A 16303-nucleotide genomic window follows, 5' to 3' on the forward strand; every position below is an offset into this window, starting at 1 on the left:
AAAAGAAAACCCACTGTGTTTGTAAAGCACTTGTCTCTAGAACTCCCCCCCCCCCCCGTGCATTCGTCCAACTCCTTTTGACGGCATTTAGAGGGCAGCTGTCAGATGTTGCTGTTTTATTTCAGGCTTTCGTTTTCTTGTGGTAGTCTTAGCTGTGCTGTTTTATCTCAATCTTAATGCTTAACATCGTACATTTTTATTGTGCTGCTTTTTATGTTGAGAGGCGGTGTATAAATATTTGCGTGCATGTGTGTGTGAATGTGATGTTTCTTCCTTTGGCCAGATCCTTGCCCACTTGTGGAGGCTTGGCTACTCCCCTGAAGACATAATTGGCAACATTTTCAGAGTGTGTAAAACCTTCCAAATGGCCGAATATCTGAAGCTGGAGTTTATCAAGGTTGGTTTTTTGTGGGGGTTGCTAGTATAATTAGTAGCACCAGCCCAGTGACTGAGAGGGGGACGAGCTCGACACCGGTATGTCCATTGTTATGTTTCCCTAAGCTTATTTTATGTACGGTATTTTATTTTTGTTAAGGTATTTTATTCACGGTACTTTATTTTATTTGAGGTATGGAGAAGCCCCTTTCTCAGAGTGGTGAGGAAAACTTAAAACACCAGATCAGCCTTCCCCTACCTGGTGCCCTCCAGCTGTGTTGCCTATGACTCCCATCCTCCTTGGTGTGGCAGTTGGGGATTCTGGGAGTCGTTGTCCCACACATCTGGGGGGTGCCTAGATTTGCAATTGAAACATGCGAACTGCTTCCACCCATCAACATGGTGCTTGAAGCAACACAGAAATAATTTTGTCCGTTGCGTTTGATGTGGGTTGGCCTGTTCACACGTGCAAGTCATCAAGAACTCACATGTATGTGTGAACCAGCTCAGAGACGTCCTTTGCTGTAAACCTTTCTCCCTGCCCATATTCAGGACAACTCTTTTTGAGACAAGTGGAATGGAGTTCAGAAGGGCCGTGCGCAGGCCTGGATGTACTCAGTGCTAAAAGAACACTGTAATTATGCACTGAGAAAAGCAATGGGGCAATTTGACATAATTGCTCTTTTGCACAATGGAAGAGGAAGATACACAAAGTTATGCAGAACACTGAAGCAGCCCTCTGGAAATTCTGCCACCTTTCCGGCTGTGGCTCACGCACTTCCGAAGAGATCTTCACAACCACAAGGGCTAGAAAGTTGAGTTTTTGTAAAAAAACAAAACACACACACACAAACAAACCACATGATTTTCAGGAAGCTCAGATACGTAAGCTCAGTTTGCCCAATGCTACATTCTGTACTTTTCCTGTGCCCTACTGGAATTCCCGTACCCCTGCTTCTGTGAACTCCAGCATTTCATGTTCCACTTCCTTGACCATGTAGCTGCTTTTTATGTCTACCCTTACCACCTCTTCTTTTATCATGTGAAATGGTGGTATGAGCTCTGAGCACCATTATGGCTCAAGACATAACTCGCCTATGTTATTGTTGGTTTACCCATGAGTACATTTTCCTATTCAAGTCCCCCTTCCTGCGGTGTCCTGTTCAACATGTAAAGGAGTATTTGGTTTTAAGCTCACGGTTGGAGACTGTGGCTACAACATAAGCATAGGGCTGCCCTTTTAACCTTGGTCTTTTTTGTGTCGGAGTTCTGTATTTTTTTTACAAAAGAAAAGACAGGAAACCAGTTGGATCTAATGCCTCATCTCTCTTTGTGCGGCTAGGAAATTGGCTATACTCATATGAAGATAGCAGAAGGGGTAAACTCGCTCTTACAAATGGCAGGATTGCTGGCCCGGCTCTGTCAGAAGACAGCTGCTCCTACAGCGAGCTGAGTGGATGGACAGGGGATTCTGCAAGTGGACTGCAGCCAGTTCATATGAACTCGGGGTGTTTTGATTTGTGCTTGGTGGCTGTGGACACAGTGGTCAAAACCTTTGTGTCCTCTTGTGAGTTGGAGGGTTGTTGTTGGTTTTTTAACACTTAAGACCAAATAAAGTTTGATATAAAAATTAGAGACCTCTCATTTGATTATACAAATCAGATTTCTTTCAAGCCCTCTCTTACTACCAAGCCTTTTGCTGTTGAAGCTAGCCTACATCTGTTGAGCATTAGTGGTTTGGGGGAGATCTTAATGTTGCTTCTCATACAGGTGCAGGCCTGGTGTTGATGAGGACTGACCCAGAGAGTGGGGAGAGGGGAAATTGGGAGGGTGGGGGGAAGAAATCCAAACGTGCAAGCAGAATAGATTAAGGGTCTTGATGTTCCAGCTGGGAGGTAGCTTGCCTAGGGCAGAAGCAACAAAATCTTTAAAAGAGACGAACTTCCCAAAGCAAATGCATAACCCTCACAGCAGAGGCAGAGCTCCTGCACCTTCCCTCCTGAAGAAGAGGGAAGTTCAGCAAGGGTAGCTTGTCCCAGAAGGTGAAATTCCCTCTTCTGCATGACTGTTAAAGGATGCAGGAGCCCTGGTCTCTTCATCAGTTCACCCCAACTGCTCTCTGCTGCTTACAGGCTGTGGCAATGACAAAGCGCCCACATACAGAGACCTGCGATACGGAACTAGTGCCCAGGTTGTACAGTGGAGATAAGGCATGTAGCTGATCTTATACTGCAATAAAGCACAATGGTTCTTATGAAGTCTGCTGGCTTCAGACCATGAAATTCTGGCCTGCAGCCTGCCCATTCAACAAGCCCTGTTGGATCAGAGCAAGAGCCGATCCAGCAGGGTTCCAGCAGCCAGTTTCATAGAAGGGAAGCTCCTAGCAGGGCATTACAGAAACAGCTCTCCCTTGTTTGCCCTGCTCTCAATCTGTATCCATGAGTGCACTGCCTCTAAACATGGAGATTCCATTTACCTCTCGGACGATAGTCACCAGCAACCTAGTGTACAGGAATGTGCACCCTTTCTAAAGCCATAAGCCAGTGGCCATTACCACATCATGTGACAGGGCACTCCACAGCTTAACTATACACAGCCACTACCGCTACAAACTCTGGGCCCTTGTGCTTCTAAGCCCGTGATAAACACAAGCGTGCCCACGGTCCCACTTAATTTCTCCTGGGCTCCTTGCTAAAAACTTACCTTGACCCAGCAAGATAAACTTAACGTGCAGAAGCAAGCATACATAATAAATGATGCTTTAAGTGTTTAGAAGTCCTGCGTACGTCCCACTGCTTTGTAGATTTAGACTACAGCAGGGTGGTCAGTCAGTTCCTGCTGCATAATGTCCATCCACTCATTGCTGTGCTCTGTGGTGAATGCTGAATTTGCTCCACTAGCTGAAAGCACGCAGCTGCGGAATTAAGTCACTGAGAGATTTAGCAAAGGATTCTACACGCCATGTAAATAAGAAATTTTGATCAGATTGCAGAATTTATGCAGCCTTAGAAGAGACAAGTCTACACACACACACACGCCTCTGTAGTATGGAGGACAAGGACTTTTAATTGGGCATATACATTTTTTAAAAAGAAATGATTGTAGATGCAGTCTAGAATTTATTTTGCAACCAAGCCCTTTTGCCAATAGAAATGGTTTATCAGGAAAGATTTCATGCTTCTGTCTCTGGTTACTATATAGCAGCCTTCAACTGTGCTGACTACAGCATTCATCATCCCCTAGGGTGATGGGAGTTGTAGTCTGGCACATCTGGAGGGCATTAGGCTGTCTATCCTTGCTCCTCCTGGGATTCCACCAGCAAAGTTCAGGAAACTGCTCGCAAAGTCTGTGCAGGACTCCATGAACTCATGTTTGGGATTGTGCCCCAGAGTGATGTATGTTTTTAATTAAGAAAACTGCTTGAAATACTATACATGGTGTGGAGACATTGTAATGGCTAATAGCCAGAACAAAGAAACCGGAACTGAGAAAATGAAATTTGCGGGTTACTGTTTGGTCACATTCGGTGTACACGTTTTCCCAGAGATATTCCCTCCCTTGCCCCCTTTTCCAGTTGACTCTTTGGAGGGTGTCCCACTCTCTGGCAAGATCTACAGCACTGTGTGGTTGCACATCAACATGAAAGGGGTGGAATCCTTTGCAAGAGACCAGGCAGTTCTGAAAGGTGTCTTTGTCCCACTGGAGTGAAGAATGAGCTCTCTCATCTCTTGAAGTGCTTTCACTGGTTCTTAGGCAGGAAACCTAAAGGGAAGGGTGGAAAGATGTGATCATGCTTTCACAGAGTCATAGGGTTGGAATCCAGATTAACATTTTCCACATACGCTGGAGGAAGAGAGTTGGGAAGGAAATCTTAAGGATCTCTCATTCCCACTCTGCTTCCTGAAAAGCTGTTCTGCGAGGGCTGTGCGACCCTCCGAAGCAATGCAGGGGACTGGAAGAGGGAATCGGTGAAGGCTGCCTCCCCACTTGCTTCCTCCAGCAAGGATTCGGTGCTTGCTGTGGACAGAATGGCCGGACTCAAACCTGGTTTTGAATGTAGGACCATCTCACACTGAACTATTGGACTTTTTCATCTCCTAGGAGAAGCCATAACAAGTGAGGGGTTTGATGGTTCATTGGGAGAGAGAGAGTGATGGGGAGAGAGATCCTTGTCTTTACCTGCTATCTATGGCTGCATTGATGTAATCTGGTTCATCATCGTCGGAGTTTTCTGGATTGAGAGAGAACCATTTGTGAACAGAATGGAAGGAGGAACTTTGTGTTTTCAGGGCAGGCCTGAGATATTTTTGGTACCTGATGCAGGAATGCCAAATGAGATTCGTGCACTAAACAGCATGGGACACAATCCGCCAGAACATTTCTCCTACACAAGCCTAGTTGAAATTAAGGACTCTTGCACAGATCATGGTCATCCCAGGAGAATTTACCAGTAATTTGTGCCCTACCAACACAATATATTTTCATCAGCAAGGCTGGAATTTAAGAGTTGGATTCAAAGTTTCCTCCAGTGGTAGGAGTCCTTCATCAGAGTACGGATTGAGTTGAATCGTGGGTTGTTGTTGAATTGTGGGCTGTCATTACATGCAAACCCTATGCTCTTGTTTAACTATGGGAGTTCACAATCCAACAAACCAGGGGTTCTCTTCCTGGGTTGTTCATGGTTAACAACCCATGGTTAAACCATAATGCAGGGTTTGCACATAACAACCACCCGTTATTTGACAACAATCAGTACTCAACCCATACTCTTGAGTTGCCGTTATGTGCAAACCAGGCCAAAAAGTCTTTGAGAAGGGGCGGGAGTGGGTGGGGAGATCAATGAGAATATAGACTTCATTGCTACTCATTCAAATAGTCCCGCACCCCCTTTAAACCATTTCTACACCTGATTACTTTCTTTGGCAGAACTGAATTGAATTAGCACACCTTGTGCATATATTCCTTAGAGCGATTCTCTAAAGAAAATATGGACTCTGTTTCAATACTACCTCCAAAACCTGATGCTGCTAGTGCCATAGGGAATTCTTGCAGATATGACTATAAGTTCTTCTGATTTTTCTGCTAACCTATGCAGAATTACGTTTGCTCTTAATCTTAGCTCCAGTAAGTCACCCTTCCCCAAACATGCACCCTGCAGATGTGTGGGACTACAGCTCTCATCACCTGCAGCCAGCATAGTCAATGGCCATGCTGACTGGGGGTGATGGGAGTGTCCAACACATCTGGAAGGTGTCAAGTTGGGGAAGATTACAATGTGGATCTACTGCTAATTGCCCTGTGGATCTGTTTTCACCCCCACTGCTTCTGTTTGATGGCACCCCAAATCTTCCACATCACCTTGGCTGATGGTTGGACCAGCTCCGATCGTCCTCCTTTTTTCCTTTGTCTTGGATTGGGGCCCCAACGTTGGCACAAGATCACTGACAATTTAAACCCAGCCTTTGGGCCAAGCTGTAGAAAGCAATTTATGTGTGTATTACACACACACACACACACACCACATTCGACAGCTTTGTGTTTGATTCATCAGAGTAGTACAACCCCAGGGTTTACCGGAAATCTGCGACTGTTTCCATAACTGGATCTCTGCGCTGTTCTCATAAACATCCATATCCACAAAGACTAGCGAAAGGAAAAGAGAACGCAATTGAGAGGGAAAGCTAAAATTGCATTGTTCATTGGCATCTTATTTCCAATCTCTCTTCCCTATCCAATTATTACTGTAGTTAAGGACATAAGAGCTCTGCTGGATCAGACCAAGGGTCCATCTAGACCAGCATCCTGTTCACACAGTGGCCAACCAGCTGTTGACCAGGAATCCACAAGCACGGCATGAGCACAACAGCACCCTCCCACCCATGTTCCCCAGCAACTGGTGTACATAGGCTCACTGCCCCTGGTTCTGGAGGTAGCACACAGCCATCAGGACTAGTAGCCATTGATAGCCTTCTCCTCCAAGAATTTGTCCAGCCCCCTTTGTCCTCATCCCCTCTACTACTCATGTTCAGGCGAGAGTGCTGATCCAAAACAACACTATTCAGACACAAGAGAACGGTACCAATAGGCTCGGAGAAACCGTAAGGTTTGCAGAAGTACAATATATCTTGAGTGGGGGATAAAACCCAAAAGACAGTCCAGTGAGGACTGGGTGACTTTGGTGGCCATGGAAAGCTGATGACCGGGTCCTGAGGGGATGAAATACAATATCCTAGAAACAGATGACTGAGTGGCTGGCATCCTGAATGGAAACATTTTTGCAATGTTTTGTTTCAGGTCTACTTGTTGTTGTTGACAATGCCACCATGCTGTAATAGCGATTACACTCTAGTGTAACAGTGGTTGGGTGCCTATCAGTGTGGAAGAGAAAGTGGGCCACCCAAAAATGAGGTCGGGGTTTCTACATACTCAACAAATCTCTTGGTATGCAGCTTGTGAATTAAAAGGAAAAATACTGTTTTTAAGAACCCCCAAACAGCCTGACAAGGACCTGTGAGCTTCCAGGACATACTGAATGTTGAGGTGTCAAATGAGATTGGGGGGGGGGGGACTGGAAGAGCTGGGGGAAAGAAGACGGAATTAGCCTACTCAGTCTCCTAGTAGCCTGGAAGCAGGATTAAGATTGGAGGAAATGTCATGATGTTAAAAACCCTCCCCTCCCCTCCCCTCCCCTCCCCTCCCCTCCCTCCACTACATATAGATGTTTCAGGAGGAAGTAAAGTAAAAAAAAAGATTTTTTCCTTTCCCACCCTCCCTCCCTCCCTCCCTCCCTCCCTCCCTCCCTCCACTGTGTAGTTTAAATTGTTCACAGTTGGGCTTGGCAGACCCAAATCTGAACCATTCCTAGCGCAATAGAAGCTGCCTTTTCCATCTAGCCCGGTATAATCTGCTTTGAATGACAGTGGCTATCCAGGGTCTGAGGCAGAGATAGTAAGTCCCATCATCACTTGCTTCCTCTCAGCACCGCAGGCGTGTGGGATGGGGACCAGACAGAAAAAAGGTGTCCTTTTCCTCTCCCCTTCACCCCAGGGATGTACAGATTTTGTAAAATCCGTTCCTTCTGCATTTTGCGGATTCTCAGCTGCCTTTCATCCCACCATCAGCTCATTGATGGAATCAGGTTTTTTCCATTTTCCCAAATTTGCCCAAATGAGAATTCGCACTTGCAAAAATGCACAAATCCCCACCAAAGTGCGCAAATCCCCCCAAAATGTGCAAGCCCCCCAAATGTGCAACTCCACCCCCAAATGCGCATTTTCATGTTCTACCCTATAGGGGAAAATGTGCATTTTCGGCCAGTATTATTTTTATTTTACCTATTTTTCTACAACTAGATTTGCATAAAATCCCAGAAAGAAAGAAAAAAGTCCACGGCCTCTATTCAAGTCCACGCACGGAATCTGTGCGACTTGGGAAAAGCCAGTCCGCTGCAAAATCCGTGGGTCAAATTCATAATAATCCAAACTGATTTGATTCCGTTGCGGATTTCTCTGACGTCCCTACTTGCCCCTTCCTGAAACTTCACCACCACCAAGGTTTGGACAGCATTACAAGCAAGGCCAGCAGGAGCCCCGAATAGGCACACAGGAGCTGGAGTTCCACTGCAACGTTTTGTTGCAAGTCTTATTAATAGGAAGAATATAAGGATGCAAGAAGAGCCATGCTGGATCATCTAAGTTGATGGCTGTCAACACATTGTGTGGCAGTAAATTCCACAGTTCAACTGTTCCCTGCGTGGAGAAGGACTTCTTTTTGTCTGTCCTGAATCTTCCACCAGCTGGCTTCACGGCATGACCCCAGGTTCTAGTATTATGAGGAGTGGGAGACAAACCTCCCTATCTGCTTTCTCCATGTTATACAACATCAATACGCGTTGTGCTGGGCTTATAAAATTATGCCTGTTGTGGAGAAAGTGGATGGAGAACCAAGCTAATGAACGGAACTTACCGCATCCGCCGCTTTGGGACGGCCCGGTCACATTTTGATACGAGTGGGAATCTTCATCTGAAAGAGGGCGAAGGGCGAGATTTCACATGGCATGAAACGGAGAGCCGTCTCGCACTGTTCAGACATTTGAACACACCTCTGAGGGGTTGGATCGTGCCTCGCTCAGTCCTTGGCTCTGCCCGCTACCTGCCTCATAGGAAGAGCCACGCCGGATCAGACCAAGGGTCCACCTAGTCCAGCATTCTGTTCACACAGCATCGTCGTGTGAAATGCCTGAACAAACCTATACACACCTTGCACGCTTGGTCTGTACAATTAAGGAATCTTTGACCAGGCAGAGCCGTCCTATGAGCTACCAAGCCACGTACAAGGTTATGTTATTATCATATAAAGCCCTAAACCAGTGTGGTGTAGCGGCTAGAGTGTTGGACTGGGAGTCAGGAGATCTGGGCCATGAAGTCCCTGGGTGACTTTGGGCCAGTCGCAGACTCTCAGCCCAGCCTGCCTCACAGGGTTGTTGTTGTGAGGCTAAAATGGAGAGGAGGGGGAGGATTACGTATGCCGCCTTGGGTTCCTTCAGGAGGAAAAAAGGTGGGATATAAATGTAATAAAATAATAACGAACAATTTGGGACCAGGATACCTAGCAGACTGCCTTCCCTTCTACATGCCCAGGTGACCTTTAAGATCTTCAGAGCAGGTCCTGCTGGTCATTCCAAAACGAACAAAATGTCACCATGAAGAACCGGGACGGCAGGCCTTTTCCGTAGTGGCAGCCACCCTCCGAAAAACCCTCCCTCGTGCTGTTTGGGAGGCAGAAAACGTGACACCTTTGAAACGCCTCCTGAACACGCACCTTTTCACCCAGGCTTTGGTTTCACCTGGTACTTTTAAAAACATCTATATTGGGTTTCATCATGTAACGTTTTACGGTTTTAATTGTTGCAAATGGCCCAGAGAACCTCGGCTTTTAGGCAGCATAGAAAGGTAATAAACAAATTGCAGCCTGGTCCCATACACGTGAAAGCTGTTGTGGACGTTATGCCGGGCTCACGTATCAGGCAGGGGAAGTGGCTGTGATCTCAACTCCTCCTTTCAGATAAAGATCTGAACTCTCCCCTGTGTTTGGGGCAGGGCTGTAGCTCAGTGACAGAGCCCCAGCTTTGCATGCAAAAGGCCCCAGGTTCAACCCCCATCTTCTCCAGGTAGGGTTGGGAAAAGATCTCTGCCTGAAACCCCAAAGAGCTGCTGCTGAAGGACCAAGGGTCTGCCTTGGTGTAAGGAAGCTTCCGACGTTCCTATTTAAATATGCCTTTTAACCAGAACTATGCGGACTAGAATCTTACTTTATATTTAAAGTAAGAAGGACCAAGGGTCTGCCTTGGTGTCAGGCAGCTTCCGACGTTCCTGTTTAAATTCGCCTTTTAACCAGAACTATGCGGACTAGAATCTTACTTTATATTTAAAGTAAGAAGGACCAAGGGTTTGCCTTGGTGCAAGGCAGCTTCCGACATTCCTATTTAAATTTGCCTTTTCACCAGAACTATGTGGACTAGAATCTTAAAATGTTTAGAGGAAGGGCCGTGACCGAATGGCAGAGCACCAGCTCATGTCCTGCTTGTCGGCTTCCCGGTGACCTCTGGCTGGCCAGTCGTGGGAAGCAAGATGCTGAACTCCATTGGTCTGATCCAGCACAGCTCTTCTTATGTTCTTATCACTGTTTGGATATCGTGAGTGATGACAAATGCCGTTCTTCTGGGATCCACTCCCTCCCTCGGGACTCTTGAAGTTAAAAGCCTCAGACCGGGGGGGAGACGTCTGTGATGCACATGTGTGTCCACCCATGAACATTTAAGGTGCCATGCAGCGCGCACAGAAGGCAGCCTCCTGGTTTCTGACATGGCAAGAAACCCATTGGGTTGATCTAATCCAGCATTGTCTACCCCAGGGGTCCCCAACCTTTTTGGACCCCTGGACACATTTGGGAATTTGAGACCATGCCGTGGGCACCACCACAGTTTTATAATAGTGAAATAACTCTTGGGGCACATTACACATTCTATATAGCACTCTTGCCGTGCTGTTTCTTTTTATTCCATGTTATCCAAAATACGGCAACAGATGCCATTCCGTGTCCTCCGAGGTATAAATGGGTAAGAGGGATATAGCGTCACCATGATGGGATCGTAATCGTATGACACAAGGTGTAGATCTTGTCACAGTTAACTAAACACACAGCGCATCCCTGGCCAGCTTACCACTCGATGGTCTTCCGAATTTTCTGCAGTTGTAATAAGGATTTCCTGGGATGGGCTCACTAGAACAGGGAAAGGGGGAAAAGGAGGGAAACATAATGGGATACTGGAACAGGAGGTAAGAATTCCCAACCTGAATTTAGTATCATGGCCACCAAAAGCAGGTCGGATTGAAAGGAGGTCAGGGTGGCGTCCAATTTATCCTCACAACAACCCTGTGAGGTAGGTTAGACTCAGCGAAAGGGACTGGCCCTGGCTCACCCAGTGAGCTGCAAGACTGAGTGGGGATTTCAACCTGGATCTCGCCAGTCCTAGTCTGACTTTCTGACTCAGGGTTTGGGACTCTGTGCTCCTCCAGATGTGGTTGGACTACAACTCCAATCATCTTTCACCACTGCCCATGCTGACTGGTGCTGATGGGTGTTGAAGTCCAACAGCATCTGGAGAACCACATCTCCCCTCCCCCTCTAACTAGTACACCCTGCTGATGGCAATCACTAATTTTGTGTGTGTCACTCCCCACCCCACCTGCAAGCATCTCCTTGATCAGAGAGAGGTCGCTGGACTGGACAATAGTCTTCCCGATTGCTGCCCTACACATAGAGGGCAACAAAAGGTGTGACGGAAGGTTTTGCCCATGCAACTGTGGCTGCTTGAGATGAGAAGAGGAGCACACAGAGAGAGAAGAATGGCAGACAGGCTACTCCCAACCACCTAATTAATTATCCCCTCCCGGATAGTTATCCATGCTCTGGCAACCTCTGGGCTAGACTACTGCAATGTGTTGTATGAGAGGCTGCCTTTGAAGACCGACCAGAAACTGCAGTTAGTTCAAAACACAGCTGCTACGCTACTTACTAGGAGAGGGCATTAAGAACATGTCTCGCCAATGCTTAGAAACAGCTTCCCGTTTGTTTCCAAACACAGTTCAAAGAGCTGCCACTCACACGTTAAAGCTCTACAGAGCTTGGGACCTGGATACTAAGAGAATGTCTTCTCCCATATCCTGCCCGTACCATAAGACCTTCTTCAGAGAGGATCCACCACCTGAAATGAGACGTGTGGCTGCAGGGAACAGGGCCTTTTTGGTCGTGGCTTGCCCAGCACCTACACTTTTAAGTACCAGGTAAATAACTTCTTTCCCCCCCCCAGGCTTTTAACCTTTGATTTATTTTTTTTTAATGCCGCTGCAATTGTTTTTTAGTGGTGCCTTTTACAGTTTGTATTGTACGGTTTAATTATTCAGTGTAAAGTCTTGCGGAAATTTTGACTCAAAGGTCTAGAATGTTTTTAAATAAAATCAGTACAACTTTAAAAATTGCAGGGACTTATACTATACCTTCTATCAAATTCCCTGTGCAGCTTACAAATTCCCCCCTGAAAACCCCTAACAACCACCCCACAATAAAATAAATGAAAAACATACAAACAAACACTAAAGACAGCCAAGTCTATAAAAGAGCAGCATGAAAACAGAAACTAAAGATAAAACCATAAAAGCCAAGATAAAGAGAAACCAGCTCAAATTTAAAAGGCTGAGAAGAACATTTAAAAAGGCCTTTGCCTGGGAACGAAGTAAGATACAAGTAGGAGCTGGGCAAGCATCCTGGGAGAAAGTGGTGCCACCACTGAGAAGGCCTTTCCTCTGACAATACCTCCCCTAACCCCATATCTCCTTTCAGAGGTGAAGCAGCTTATAGTATTGCTGCAAGAGATTCCATTTGAGAATTCTGAGAAAAATCCAATAATTTTGGCTCTGGGACAAGGAAAAGGTAGCCACCTACAAATCACCACAAAAGAGGACAACGATTTGCGTGCAGTTTGCATATGCTAATTTATATTGCGCATTTATATATTAAGGCTCAGTTTAGGAACAACTGCAATTACTTCTCACCATAGGGGGGCACGTGCTAAGTGTGGGTGGGGAACTTCAAGACCCCCCGTCCTGTTCTCTCTTCTTAGGGTTCTTACCTTTAAACTGGACTTGGACTGGACAGCCCTTTAAAAAGTGGACTGCCCTCTGCAGCAGAGGCTGGATGCTCCAATTTCCATGCAGCTGTGAATTCATTCTGGGTTTCAGCCTGAACTCTAAAGGAGCTATCCAAGGTGCTGAGCCCTACCTTCCAAATATGTCCAGCACATTGGATCGCTCCTTTAGAGTTCTGGATGGTTCTGACTGAAACCCAGAATGGATTCACAGCCCCACGGAAATCGGAACGTCCAGCCTCTGCTGGCCTTACGTAAAGTAGGACACAGGGCCACCTTAGACAAGGATTCCATATCGACCTTCCAGAAAAAGGGTAAACAAGCCTAAAGGGGCAAGGAGAGTTTCCAATTGGCCCCAAGCCTATGGCTACCCAAGACTTACACATAAGCAGCGTCCAGCTCCATTTGCATCTCTGAAAGGACAATTTAGTTGCCGTTAGTTCACAAATCATGCAGACACACAATTAAGAAGCCCAGGCAAAGCCTCCCACCAACCCAGACGGCACGGCAACCAATGTATGTGGTCAGACAATATCGAATGGAGGGACGAAGGGGCCAAGGAGAGAAAAGAGCTGAGCAAAAAAAAACCCACACAGTCAGGGCCGTGGAAACAAGATGGCTGTGCTCTTGTCAAGGAGGAAGACAGGGCAGCGAGAGAGCTGGGCATAAAGCACAGCTCCACGCAACACCCTCAACATACTGGGAGTCATTGCTCCGATGTCAGCAGGGTGGTAAATCCACTCCAGGTTTCAGTCAGAACCAGTCAGAACTCTAAAGGAGCTGTCCAAGGTGCTCTATTCTGCTTTGAGTTTCAGTCAGAACACTAACAGAGCTTTCTAAGGTGCTCAAATCCATTCCGGGATTCAGCCAGAACTCTAAGGAACTATGCAAGGTGAACCTTGGATAGCTCCTTTAGAGTTCTGACTAAAACCCGGAGTGGATTCATTGTCCCACTGACATCGGAGCCACCAGCTTCCAGTACTGGGAGTTGTAGTTAACACATATGTAAGGCGTCAGGTTGGTCCAAAGCTGCCCTGGACATTCTCTGCCATGGGCTAGAACGCCCACTACTCAGGTGACTTACAGCTAGGGATGTTGGAGAAATCTGCAACGGAAACAAATGAGTTTGGATTTTGATGAATCTGACTGGTGTATTCCACAGCTGATCAGATTTTCCCCTGTTGGATTGATTCCACCAATTTGCGGACCATTTTTCTAACTTTCCCAATTTTGCAAAAATTTTGGCATGGAAAAATATGCAAAAAATAAAACAACAGCCACAAATGCACATTTCCCCATAGGCTAAAGCGTGAAAATGCATATTTGGGGAGATTCTGCACTTTGGGGGGGATTTTCGCATTCACGAATTTGCGCAAATGAGCATTTGTGCAAATTCAGGAACCTTAAAAAATGCGATTCCATGGATGGGTGGACTGTGGAAGAAAAGGCACCTGATATTCCTTGAAACAGACGGAATGGATTTTACACTGCATCCCTATGTTTTTATCTTGTAAACGGCTTCAGGATTTATTTATTTTCTTTAAACAAAAAGTGATCTCTAAAATAAATAAGACACATCTGTTTGCCCAGGCATCTCCCTGATTGTCAGTACTGTCAACGTCCCTTGCTTATTTTAATAACAAGCACTGGTTATTTTAATGAGATTTAATCGTTTTAGCGAGGTTTTATGGTTGTAATTATTGGCTTTGTTGTATTTTATCATTTTACCTTGTAAACCTCTTTGGGATTTTTAAAATGAAAAGCAGAGTAGAAGTTGTCTGAAATAAATAAATAATGCAGCAAGTGTATCTGCTGATAAAAGTGTGCATTTGCTCTTAAAGGAGTCACCCGTCCCAGATTTTCAAGTCTGCTGTCTCCTAAAACAATGAGACAGGCTCAAATTACCGGGGTGGTGGTAGAGGGGAGAAATGGTAAGGGGCCCTTTAATTGCATTCCTGAATCTCCCATCCACCCCAATTTTAGACAGCCCCAGGCTTTCTAGCAAGAGGAATTAAGGGGGCCAGATTTGTAATTTTGTAACTTGTTCCCTGATCATCAGTGAACTTCAGTCTCCCTTTTTTTCACCTGAGAGAGGTTGAAATTGTACCCTTACCTTTTCCACAGTTTTGATACCTGCCCTCAGCATAGGTCCCTGAAATGAAAGGCCCCCAAGAGTCAGTGAAATTTGCGGGTCATGGAATTTTGAAGTCAGAAGGGCCTTTAGAGGCCATCTAGTCCCACCCCCTGCTCAGTGCAGGAATCTTGCAAGTAGAGAATCCCTGACACATAGCTCCTCAACCTCTGCTTAAGTCCCTCCAGTAAAGGAAAGTAGGCCTGGGCTACGCTTGCTCAGAGTCGCTGTTCCCCATCTGTAAAATGGAAATCGGAGTGGCCTCTTTCATGAAGCATGCCACTGATAGCCTAGAGGAAAAGGCTAGCAATGGCTACTAGTCTTGATGACTATGTGCTACCTCCAGAAACAGGGGCGGTGAGCCTATGTACACCAGTTGCTGGGGAACATGGGTGGGAGGGTGCTGTTGCACTCACGCCCTGCTTGTGGGTTCCCGGTCGACAGCTGGCTGGCCACCGTGTGAACAGAATGCTGGACTAGATGGACCCTTGGTCTGATACAGCACAGCTCTTATGTTCTTAACATCATGGGGATGATCTAATCCAAGCCATGCACGTTTAAATTCCATTGAGGAAGACATTCAGTTCAAGGATGTGCTTAAGAATGGACAGGATCCAGTTTTTAAAAAGTTATGAAATGATTAAAAAATACTTACCCAGGTGACGTGCAGTACAAAGATGTTCGTTGCTTTTGCTAATCCAAAAAGAGGGACGGATTTAGAAATGGACCTGTAATTACTGCCCCTAAGATGGCCCGCTGGGCCTACCCTATTGCATAGTCCAGGCGCCCCGAACCTGGTGCTTTCCAGCTGTGCTGGACTACACCTCCTATCATCCCCAACCAGCATGGCTGCAAATGATAGGAGTCGCAGTTCAACACATGAGGACAGAACGTGGTTGGGGAAGGCTTTGCGAGACCAATATTCGAATACAGCAGAGCTCACCTTGGTCTTGGCACGTCATATGGCATTTTAACGCACTCCTGTCCTGACACTGCAACAGACAAGAGAAATATATATATATTTAAAATCATGAGATCAGGTCATTCTTTCGAAGGGGAAGATGCCAATACTGCTAGCCATATAGGAAAAAAATGGCTCACGTGGGACCAGTTGTGTCCATCCATGTTGAGAAGGTTCAAAGCTGCGAGCTGTTGAAGAAAAGCACACACTTACCTGAGTAGGACCGTGCCACTTCAAACCTCTGAGGGTTTTCACATCTGAAAGACCAGGGAAAATTTGACCAGTGCCCCAGTATACAAACAATGCAGTGAAGTTGGTTGACAAATGTTTGACCTTATCAGCCAATTAGTTTATTTATTAGCATTTTGGTACAGACTTAAAAAAAATACACAGGAAAAAGTGCCCTGCATCTGAAAGGCATTTACAAGGATGTGACATTTCCCTCCTGAACTGCTTAGGGTGCATGGTTCGATAGAAAATGGCCCCACAACTCCCAGTCTTCCCCCAGCCAGCTAAGCTTCTAAGTTCAGCCAGTTCCTAAGACCATAGGAAGCTGCATTATGCCATGTCAGAGTCTATTCTGCCCAGATGTGCCAAGGACGTGTGACACAGAACAAAAATCTCAGCTTCT

General features: G+C 46.1%; 2 protein-coding genes across 7 annotated transcripts in view; one reads left to right on the forward strand and one right to left on the reverse strand.

Moving 5' to 3' along the window:
* Window positions 1-16303, forward strand: part of RFC2 (replication factor C subunit 2) — a 71360-nt gene that overhangs the window by 19400 nt on the left and 35657 nt on the right. For 2 of the 6 annotated variants that reach the window (XM_084822475.1, XM_084822472.1), the window contains exons 10-11: window positions 284-397; window positions 1718-2008. The exons of 2 other annotated variants lie outside the window; for them this stretch is intronic. In XM_084822475.1, coding sequence (XP_084678601.1) covers window positions 284-397; window positions 1718-1828 — 225 coding nt within the window. In that variant the 3' untranslated portion in view covers window positions 1829-2008. Of the gene's footprint in view, window positions 1-283; window positions 398-1717; window positions 2009-16303 lie in introns of those variants that run through there. 2 more of the 6 variants (XM_084822473.1, XM_084822474.1) reach the window with 1 other exon arrangement.
* Window positions 3355-16303, reverse strand: part of LAT2 (linker for activation of T cells family member 2) — a 30995-nt gene continuing 18046 nt past the window's right edge. The window contains exons 5-14 of the mRNA XM_084822479.1: window positions 15886-15929; window positions 15655-15703; window positions 15367-15404; window positions 14694-14732; window positions 12963-12993; window positions 10598-10656; window positions 8341-8397; window positions 5950-6018; window positions 4555-4606; window positions 3355-4137 (exon numbers count right to left, since the gene is read on the reverse strand). Of these exons, the coding sequence (XP_084678605.1) occupies window positions 4125-4137; window positions 4555-4606; window positions 5950-6018; window positions 8341-8397; window positions 10598-10656; window positions 12963-12993; window positions 14694-14732; window positions 15367-15404; window positions 15655-15703; window positions 15886-15929 (451 nt within the window). The 3' untranslated portion in view covers window positions 3355-4124. The remainder of the gene's footprint in view (window positions 4138-4554; window positions 4607-5949; window positions 6019-8340; window positions 8398-10597; window positions 10657-12962; window positions 12994-14693; window positions 14733-15366; window positions 15405-15654; window positions 15704-15885; window positions 15930-16303) is intronic.

The sequence above is a fragment of the Heloderma suspectum genome, chromosome 16, assembly GCF_057233095.1.
Source record: "Heloderma suspectum isolate Gila_16-S chromosome 16, 16-S_ref, whole genome shotgun sequence".
Classification (NCBI taxonomy): Eukaryota; Metazoa; Chordata; class Lepidosauria; order Squamata; family Helodermatidae; genus Heloderma; species Heloderma suspectum.